The 10000-nt window shown below is 48.9% G+C and overlaps 1 protein-coding gene across 1 annotated transcript in view; it reads left to right on the forward strand.

The window, feature by feature from the left end:
- Positions 1-10000, forward strand: part of acadsb (acyl-CoA dehydrogenase short/branched chain) — a 63196-nt gene that overhangs the window by 51623 nt on the left and 1573 nt on the right. Inside the window, exon 9 of the mRNA XM_081392164.1 lies at positions 370-507. Coding sequence (XP_081248290.1) covers positions 370-507 — 138 coding nt within the window. The remainder of the gene's footprint in view (positions 1-369; positions 508-10000) is intronic.

The following is a 10000-nucleotide window of genomic DNA, read 5'->3' on the forward strand; positions in this document are numbered from 1 at the left end:
CACACGGTCTGCAGCATCAGATCGCTCATGTGGCCATGCAGCTGGTGTGTGTGTGTGTGTGTGTGTGTGTGTGTGTGTGTGTTTGGTGTGTGTGTGTAATGCTGTGTTGTGTCGCACGGTCTGCAGCATCAGATCGCTCATGTGGCCATGCATCTGGTGTGTGTGTGTGTGTGTGTGTAATGCTGTGTTGTGTCGCAGGGTCTGCAGCATCAGATCGCTCATGTGGCCATGCAGCTGCTGTGTTTGTGTGTGTGTGTGTAATATGGTCTTGTGATGCAGGGTCTGCAGCATCAGATCGCTCATGTGGCCACACAGCTGGTGTGTGTGTGTGTGTTTGGTGTGTGTGTGTAATGCTGTGTTGTGTCGCAGGGTCTGCAGCATCAGATCGCTCATGTGGCCACACAGCTGGAAGCCGCTCGACTGCTGACCTATAATGCAGCTCGACTGAAGGAGGCCGGAAGACCCTTCATCAAAGAGGCCTGCATGGCCAAATACTTCAGTGCAGAGGTCTGAGTCTGTGTCTGAGTCTGAGTTTGTGTCTGAGTCTGTGTCTGAGTCTGTGTCTGAGTCTGTGTCTGAGTCTGAGTTTGTGTCTGAGTCTGTGTCTGAGTCTGAGTCTGAGTCTGTGTCTGAGTTTGTGTCTGAGTCTGTGTCTGAGTCTGAGTCTGAGTCTGTGTCTGAGTTTGTGTCTGAGTCTGTGTCTGAGTCTGTGTCTGAGTCTGTGTCTGAGTCTGAGTTTGTGTCTGAGTCTGCATCTGAGTCTGCGTCTGAGTCTGCGTCTGAGTCTGCGTCTGAGTCTGCGTCTGAGTCTGCGTCTGAGTCTGTGTCTGAGTCTATGTGTCTGAGTCTGTGTCTGAGTCTGTGTCTGAGTCTGTGTCTGAGTCTGAGTTTGTGTCTGTGTCTGAGTCTGTGTCTGAGTCTGTGTCTGAGTCTGAGTTTGTGTCTGAGTCTGTGTCTGAGTCTGTGTCTGAGTCTGTGTCTGAGTTTGTGTCTGAGTCTGTGTCTGAGTCTGTGTCTGAGTCTGTGTCTGAGTCTGTGTCTGAGTCTGTGTCTGAGTCTGAGTTTGTGTCTGAGTCTGTGTCTGAGTCTGAGTTTGTGTCTGAGTCTGTGTCTGAGTCTGTCTGAGTCTGTGTCTGAGTCTGTGTCTGAGTTTGTGTCTGTGTCTGAGTCTGTGTCTGAGTCTGTGTCTGAGTCTGTGTCTGAGTCTGTGTCTGAGTCTGAGTTTGTGTCTGAGTCTGTGTCTGAGTCTGTGTCTGAGTCTGTGTCTGAGTCTGTGTCTGAGTCTGTGTCTGAGTCTGTGTCTGAGTCTGTGTCTGAGTCTGAGTTTGTGTCTGAGTCTGTGTCTGAGTCTGAGTTTGTGTCTGAGTCTGTGTCTGAGTCTGTCTGAGTCTGTGTCTGAGTCTGTGTCTGAGTTTGTGTCTGAGTCTGTGTCTGAGTCTGTGTCTGAGTCTGTGTCTGAGTCTGTGTCTGAGTCTGAGTTTGTGTCTGAGTCTGAGTCTGTGTCTGAGTCTGTGTCTGAGTCTGTGTCTGAGTCTGTGTCTGAGTCTGTGTCTGAGTCTGAGTCTGAGTTTGTGTCTGAGTCTGAGTTTGTGTCTGAGTCTGTGTCTGAGTCTGTCTGAGTTTGTGTCTGAGTCTGTGTCTGAGTCTGTGTCTGAGTCTGTGTCTGAGTCTGAGTCTGTGTCTGAGTCTGTGTCTGAGTCTGTGTCTGAGTCTGTGTCTGAGTCTGTGTCTGAGTCTGAGTTTGTGTCTGAGTCTGAGTCTGTGTCTGAGTCTGTGTCTGAGTCTGTGTCTGAGTCTGTGTCTGAGTCTGAGTCTGAGTCTGAGTTTGTGTCTGTGTCTGAGTCTGTCTGAGTCTGTGTCTGAGTCTGAGTCTGTGTCTGAGTCTGTGTCTGTGTCTGAGTCTGTGTCTGAGTCTGTGTCTGAGTCTGTGTCTGAGTCTGTGTCTGAGTCTGTGTCTGAGTCTGAGTTTGTGTCTGAGTCTGCATCTGAGTCTGAGTCTGCGTCTGAGTCTGCGTCTGAGTCTGTGTCTGAGTCTATGTGTGTCTGATTCTATGTGCGTCTGAGTCTGTGTCTGAGTCTATGTGTGTCTGAGTCTGCGTCTGAGTTTATGTGTGTCTGAGTCTATGTGTATCTGCGTCTATGTGTGTCTGCTTCTATGTGTGTCTGAGTCTGCGTCTGAGTCTGCGTCGGAGTCTATGTGTGTCTGATTCTATGTGCGTCTGTGTCTGAGTCTGTGTCTGAGTCTATGTGTGTCTGTATCTGTGTCTGAGTCTATGTGTGTCTGATTCTGTGCGTCTGAGTCTGCGTCTGAGTTTATGTGTGTCTGAGTCTGCGTCTGTGTCTGAGTCTGTGTCTGAGTCTATGTGTGTCTGATTCTATGTGCGTCTGAGTCTGCGTCTGAGTTTGTGTGTCTGAGTCTGCGTCTGTGTCTATGTGTGTCTGAGTCTGCGTCTGTGTCTGAGTCTATGTGTGTCTGAGTCTATGTGTGTCTGAGTCTATGTGTGTCTGAGTCTGCGTCTGTGTCTGCGTCTGTGTCTGTGTCTGAGTCTGTGTCTGAGTCTATGTGTGTCTGAGTCTATGTGTGTCTGAGTCTATGTGCGTCTGATTCTATGTGCGTCTGAGTCTATGTGTGTCTGAGTCTATGTGTGTCTGAGTCTATGTGTGTCTGAATCTGTGTCTGAGTCTGCGTCTGAGTCTGCGTCTGAGTCTGTGTCTGAGTCTGTGTCTGAGTCTATGTGTGTCTGATTCTATGTGCGTCTGAGTCTGAGTCTGAGTCTGTGTCTGCGTCTGAGTCTATGTGCGTCTGAGTCTGCGTCTGAGTCTGAGTCTATGTGTGTCTGATTCTATGTGCGTCTGAGTCTGCGTCTGAGTCTGAGTCTGTGTCTGTGTCTGAGTCTGTGTCTGAGTCTGTGTGTGTCTGTGTATGAGTCTGTGTCTGTATCTGTGTCTGAGTCTGTCTGAATCTGAGTCTGTGTGTGTCTGTGTCTGAGTCTGTGTGTGTCTGAGTCTGTGTGTGTCTGAGTCTGAGTGTGTCTGAGTCTGAGTCTGTGTGTGTCTGTGTCTGAATCTGAGTCTGTGTCTGAGTCTGTGTGTGAGTCTGAGTCTGTGTGTGTCTGTGTCTGAGTCTGAGTCTGTGTGTGTCTGTGTCTGAATCTGAGTCTGTGTGTGTCTGTGTCTGAGTCTGTGTGTGTCTGTGTCTGAATCTGAGTCTGTGTGTGTGTGTGTGTCTGAATCTGAGTCTGTGTGTGTCTGTGTCTGAATCTGAGTCTGTGTGTGTGTGTGTGTCTGTGTCTGAGTCTGTGTGTGTCTGTGTCTGAATCTGAGTCTGTGTGTGTGTCTGTGTCTGAGTCTGTGTGTCTGAGTCTGAGTCTGTGTCTGAGTCTGTGTCTGAGTCTGTGTCTGAGTCTGTGTCTGAGTCTGTGTCTGAGTCTGTGTCTGAGTCTATGTGTGTCTGATTCTATGTGCGTCTGAGTCTATGTGCGTCTGAGTCTATGTGTGTCTGAGTCTATGTGTGTCTGAATCTGTGTCTGAGTCTGCGTCTGAGTCTGTGTCTGAGTCTGTGTCTGAGTCTGTGTCTGAGTCTGTGTGTGTCTGTGTATGAGTCTGCGTCTGTGTCTGAGTCTGTGTCTGAGTCTGTGTGTGTCTGTGTCTGAGTCTGTGTCTGCGTCTGTGTCTGAGTCTGTGTGTCTGTGTATGAGTCTGTGTCTGTGTGTGTCTGTATCTGTTTCTGAGTCTGTGTCTGTGTCTGAATCTGAGTCTGTGTGTGTCTGTGTATGAGTCTGTGTCTGTGTGTGTCTGTATCTGTGTCTGTGTCTGTGTCTGAATCTGAGTCTGTGTGTGTCTGTGTCTGAGTCTGAGTCTGTGTCTGTGTCTGAGTCTGTGTGTGTCTGAGTCTGAGTGTGTCTGAGTCTGAGTCTGTGTGTGTCTGAATCTGAGTCTGTGTCTGAGTCTGAGTTTGTGTCTGAGTCTGCATCTGAGTCTGCGTCTGAGTCTGCGTCTGAGTCTGTGTCTGAGTCTATGTGTGTCTGATTCTATGTGCGTCTGAGTCTGCGTCTGAGTCTGAGTCTGTGTCTGAGTCTATGTGTGTCTGAGTCTGCGTCTGAGTTTATGTGTGTCTGAGTCTATGTGTGTCTGCGTCTATGTGTGTCTGCTTCTATGTGTGTCTGAGTCTGCGTCTGAGTCTGCGTCGGAGTCTATGTGTGTCTGATTCTATCTGCGTCTGAGTCTGTGTCTGAGTCTGTGTCTGAGTCTGTGTGTCTGTATCTGTGTCTGAGTCTGCGTCTGAGTTTATGTGTGTCTGAGTCTGCGTCTGTGTCTGAGTCTGTGTCTGAGTCTATGTGTGTCTGATTCTATGTGCGTCTGAGTTTGTGTGTCTGAGTCTGCGTCTGTGTCTATGTGTGTCTGAGTCTGTGTCTGAGTCTATGTGTGTCTGATTCTATGTGCGTCTGAGTCTGCGTCTGAGTCTGAGTCTGTGTCTGTGTCTGAGTCTGTGTCTGAGTCTGTGTGTGTCTGTGTATGAGTCTGTGTCTGTATCTGTGTCTGAGTCTGTCTGAATCTGAGTCTGTGTGTGTCTGTGTCTGAGTCTGTGTGTGTCTGAGTCTGTGTGTGTCTGAGTCTGAGTGTGTCTGAGTCTGTGTGTGTCTGTGTCTGAATCTGAGTCTGTGTCTGAGTCTGTGTGTGAGTCTGAGTCTGTGTGTGTCTGAGTCTGTGTGTGTCTGTGTCTGAGTCTGTGTGTGTCTGTGTCTGAATCTGAGTCTGTGTGTGTCTGTGTCTGAATCTGAGTCTGTGTGTGTGTCTGTGTCTGAATCTGAGTCTGTGTGTGTCTGTGTCTGAATCTGAGTCTGTGTGTGTCTGTGTCTGAATCTGAGTCTGTGTGTGTGTCTGTGTCTGAATCTGAGTCTGTGTGTGTCTGTGTCTGAATCTGAGTCTGTGTGTGTGTGTGTCTGTGTCTGAGTCTGTGTGTGTCTGTGTCTGAATCTGAGTCTGTGTGTGTGTCTGTGTCTGTGTCTGAGTCTGTGTGTCTGAGTCTGAGTCTGTGTCTGAGTCTGTGTCTGTGTCTGAGTCTGTGTCTGTGTCTGTGTCTGTGTCTGAGTCTGTGTCTGAGTCTGTGTCTGAGTCTGTGTCTGAGTCTGTGTCTGAGTCTGTGTCTGAGTCTATGTGCGTCTGAGTCTATGTGCGTCTGAGTCTATGTGTGTCTGAGTCTATGTGTGTCTGAATCTGTGTCTGAGTCTGCGTCTGAATCTGAGTCTGTGTGTGTCTGTGTATGCGTCTGAGTCTATGTGCGTCTGAGTCTATGTGTGTCTGAATCTGTGTCTGAGTCTGCGTCTGAGTCTGCGTCTGAGTCTGTGTCTGAGTCTGTGTCTGAGTCTGTGTCTGAGTCTGTGTGTGTCTGTGTATGAGTCTGCGTCTGTGTCTGAGTCTGTGTCTGTGTCTGTGTCTGAGTCTGTGTGTGTCTGTGTCTGAGTCTGTGTCTGTGTCTGCGTCTGAGTCTGTGTGTCTGTGTATGAGTCTGTGTCTGTGTGTGTCTGTATCTGTTTCTGAGTCTGTGTCTGAATCTGAGTCTGTGTGTGTCTGTGTATGAGTCTGTGTCTGTGTGTGTCTGTATCTGTGTCTGAGTCTGTCTGAATCTGAGTCTGTGTGTGTCTGTGTCTGAGTGTGTCTGAGTCTGTGTGTGTCTGTGTCTGTGTCTGAATCTGAGTCTGTGTGTGTCTGTGTCTGAGTCTGAGTCTGTGTCTGAATCTGAGTCTGTGTGTGTCTGAGTCTGAGTGTGTCTGAGTCTGAGTCTGTGTGTGTCTGAATCTGAGTCTGTGTCTGAGTCTGAGTTTGTGTCTGAGTCTGCATCTGAGTCTGCGTCTGAGTCTGCGTCTGAGTCTGCGTCTGAGTCTGCGTCTGAGTCTATGTGTGTCTGATTCTATGTGCGTCTGAGTCTGCGTCTGAGTCTGTGTCTGAGTCTATGTGTGTCTGAGTCTGCGTCTGAGTTTATGTGTGTCTGAGTCTATGTGTGTCTGCGTCTATGTGTGTCTGCTTCTATGTGTGTCTGAGTCTACGTCTGAGTCTGCGTCTGAGTCTGAGTCTGCGTCGGAGTCTATGTGTGTCTGATTCTATCTGCGTCTGAGTCTGTGTCTGAGTCTGTGTCTGAGTCTGTGTCTGAGTCTGTGTCTGAGTCTGTGTCTGAGTCTGTGTCTGAGTCTGTGTGTCTGTATCTGTGTCTGTGTCTGAGTCTGCATCTGAGTTTATGTGTGTCTGAGTCTGCGTCTGTGTCTGTGTCTGTGTCTGTGTCTGAGTCTGTGTCTGAGTCTATGTGTGTCTGATTCTATGTGCGTCTGAGTTTGTGTGTCTGAGTCTGCGTCTGTGTCTATGTGTGTCTGAGTCTGCGTCTGTGTCTGAGTCTATGTGTGTCTGATTCTATGTGCGTCTGAGTTTGTGTGTCTGAGTCTGCGTCTGTGTCTATGTGTGTCTGAGTCTGCGTCTGTGTCTGAGTCTATGTGTGTCTGAGTCTATGTGTGTCTGAGTCTATGTGTGTCTGAGTCTATGTGTGTCTGAGTCTATGTGTGTCTGAGTCTATGTGTGTCTGAGTCTGCGTCTGTGTCTGAGTCTGAGTCTGTGTCTGAGTCTGTGTCTGAGTCTGTGTCTGAGTCTATGTGTGTCTGATTCTATGTGCGTCTCAGTCTATGTGCGTCTGAGTCTATGTGTGTCTGAGTCTATGTGTGTCTGAATCTGTGTCTGAGTCTGCGTCTGAGTCTGTGTCTGAGTCTGTGTCTGAGTCTATGTGTGTCTGATTCTATGTGCGTCTGAGTCTGCGTCTGAGTCTGTGTCTGCGTCTGAGTCTATGTGTGTCTGAGTCTGAGTCTGCTTCTGAGTCTGCGTCTGAGTCTGAGTCTATGTGTGTCTGAGTCTGCGTCTGAGTCTGTGTCTGAGTCTGTGTCTGTGTCAGTGTCTGAGTCTGTCTGAGTCTGTGTGTGTCTGTGTATGAGTCTGTGTCTGTATCTGTGTCTGAGTCTGTGTCTGAATCTGAGTCTGTGTGTGTCTGAGTCTGTGTGTGTCTGAGTCTGTGTGTGTCTGAGTCTGAGTGTGTCTGAGTCTGTGTGTGTCTGTGTCTGAATCTGAGTCTGTGTCTGAGTCTGTGTGTGAGTCTGAGTCTGTGTGTGTCTGAGTCTGTGTGTGTCTGTGTCTGAGTCTGAGTCTGAGTCTGTGTGTGTCTGTGTCTGAATCTGAGTCTGTGTGTGTGTCTGTGTCTGAATCTGAGTCTGTGTGTGTCTGTGTCTGAATCTGAGTCTGTGTGTGTCAGTCTGAGTCTGAGTCTGTGTCTGAGTCTGCGTCTGTGTCTGAGTCTGTGTCTGTGTCTGTGTGTGTCTGTATCTGTGTCTGTGTCTGAATCTGAGTCTGTGTGTGTCTGTGTATGAGTCTGTGTCTGTGTGTGTCTGTGTCTGTGTCTGAATCTGAGTCTGTGTGTGTCTGTGTCTGAGTGTGTCTGAGTCTGAGTCTGTGTGTGTCTGTGTCTGAATCTGAGTCTGTGTGTGTCTGAGTCTGTGTCTGTGTCTGAATCTGAGTCTGTGTGTGTCTGAGTCTGAGTGTGTCTGAGTCTGAGTCTGTGTGTGTCTGAATCTGAGTCTGTGTCTGAGTCTGTGTGTCTGTGTCTGAGTCTGAGTCTGTGTGTGTCTGAGTCTGTGTCTGTGTCTGAATCCGAGTCTGTGTGTGTCTGAATCTGAGTGTGTCTGAGTCTGAGTCTGTGTGTGTCTGTGTCTGAATCTGAGTCTGTGTCTGAGTCTGTGTGTGTCTGTGTGTGTCTGTGTCTGAATCTGAGTCTGTGTCTGAGTCTGAGTCTGTGTGTGTCTGAGTCTGAGTGTGTCTGTGTCTGAGTCTGAGTCTGTGAGTGTCTGAGTCTGAGTGTGTCTGTGTCTGAGTCTGTGAGTGTCTGTGTCTGAGTCTGAGTCTGTGTGTGTCTGTGTCTGAATCTGAGTCTGTGTGTCTGTGTCTGAATCTGAGTCTGTGTGTCTGTGTCTGAATCTGAGTCTGTGTGTGTCTGAGTCTGTGTCTGAGTCTGTGTGTGTCTGAGTCTGAGTCTGTGTGTGTCTGTCTGTGTCTGAGTCTGTGTGTGTCTGAGTCTGTGTCTGCGTCTGAGTCTGTGTCTGAGTCTGTGTGTGTCTGAGTCTGTGTGTGTCTGAGTCTGTGTCTGCGTCTGTGTCTGAGTCTGTGTGTGTCTGTGTGTGTCTGATTCTGTCTGTGTCTGTGTCTGTGTGTCTGTGTGTGTCTGAGTCTGTGTGTGTCTGAGTCTGTGTCTGAGTCTGTGTCTGAGTCTGTGTGTGTCTGAGTCTGTGTGTGTCTGAGTCTGTGTGTGTCTGTGTCTGAGTCTGTGTCTGAGTCTGTGTCTGAGTCTGTGTGTGTCTGAGTCTGTGTCTGCGTCTGTGTGTGTCTGTATCTGTGTCTGTGTGTCTGTGTCTGAATCTGTGTCTGAGTCTGAGTCTGTGTCTGTGTGTGTCTGAGTCTGTGTCTGAGTCTGTGTGTGTCTGTATCTGTGTGTCTAAATCTGTGTCTGAGTCTGTCTGTGTCTGTGTCTGAGTCTGTGTGTGTCTGAGTCTGAGTCTGTGTGTGTCTGAGTCTGAGTCTGTGTCTGAGTCTGAGTCTGTGTGTGTGTGTGTGTGTGTGTGTGTGTGTGTGTGTGTGTGTGTGTGTGTGTGTGTGTGTGTGTGTGTGTGTCTGAATCTGTGTCTGAATCTGTGTCTGAGTCTGTCTGTGTGTGTGTGTGTGTGTGTGTGTGTGTGTGTGTGTGTGTGTGTGTGTCTGAGTCTGTGTCTGAGTCTGTGTCTGTGTGTGTGTGTGTGTGTGTGTGTGTGTGTGTGTGTGTGTGTGTGTGTGTGTGTCTGAGTCTGTGTCTGAATCTGTGTCTGAATCTGTGTCTGAGTCTGTGTGTGTGTGTGTGTGTGTGTGTGTGTGTGTGTGTGTGTGTGTGTGTGTCTGAGTCTGTGTCTGAGTCTGTGTGTCTGTCTGAATCTGTGTCTGAGTCTGTGTGTGTCTGAGTCTGTGTCTGAGTCTGTGTCTGAGTCTGTGTGTGTGTGTGTGTGTGTGTGTGTGTGTGTGTGTGTGTGTGTGTGTGTGTCTGAGTCTGTGTGTGTGTGTGTGTGTGTGTCTGAGTCTGTGTCTGAATCTGTGTCTGAATCTGTCTGAATCTGTGTCTGAGTCTGTGTGTGTGTGTGTGTGTGTGTGTGTGTGTGTGTGTGTGTGTCTGAGTCTGTGTCTGAGTCTGTGTCTGTGTCTGTGTGTGTGTGTGTGTGTGTGTGTGTGTGTGTGTGTGTGTGTGTGTGTGTGTGTGTGTGTCTGAGTCTGTGTCTGCGTCTGAGTCTGTGTGTGTCTGTGTCTGTGTCTGAGTCTGAGTCTGTGTGTGTGTGTGTGTGTGTGTGTGTGTGTGTGTGTGTGTGTGTGTGTGTGTCTGAGTCTGTGTCTGAGTCTGTGTCTGCGTCTGAGTCTGTCTGTGTCTGTGTCTGTGTGTCTGTGTCTGAGTCTGAGTCTGTGTCTGAGTCTGTGTCTGAGTCTGAGTCTGTGTGTGTGTGTGTGTGTGTGTCTGAGTCTGTGTCTGAGTCTGTGTCTGAGTCTGTCTGCGTCTGAGTCTGAGTCTGTGTGTGTCTGAGTCTGAGTCTGTGTCTGAGTCTGAGTCTGTGTGTGTGTGTGTGTGTGTGTGTGTGTGTGTGTGTGTGTGTGTGTGTCTGAATCTGTGTCTGAATCTGTGTCTGAGTCTGAGTCTGTCTGTGTGTGTGTGTGTGTGTGTGTGTGTGTGTGTGTCTGAGTCTGTGTCTGAGTCTGTGTCTGTGTGTGTGTGTGTGTGTGTGTGTGTGTGTGTGTGTCTGAATCTGTGTCTGAATCTGTGTCTGAGTCTGTGTCTGAGTCTGTGTGTGTGTGTGTGTGTGTGTGTGTGTGTGTGTGTGTGTGTGTGTGTGTGTGTGTGTGTGTGTGTGTGTGTGTCTGAGTCTGTGTCTGAGTCTGTGTGTCTGTGTCTGAATCTGTG

The sequence above is a fragment of the Scardinius erythrophthalmus genome (genome assembly GCF_964197995.2).
Source record: "Scardinius erythrophthalmus genome assembly, chromosome: 18".
Classification (NCBI taxonomy): domain Eukaryota; kingdom Metazoa; phylum Chordata; class Actinopteri; order Cypriniformes; family Leuciscidae; genus Scardinius; species Scardinius erythrophthalmus.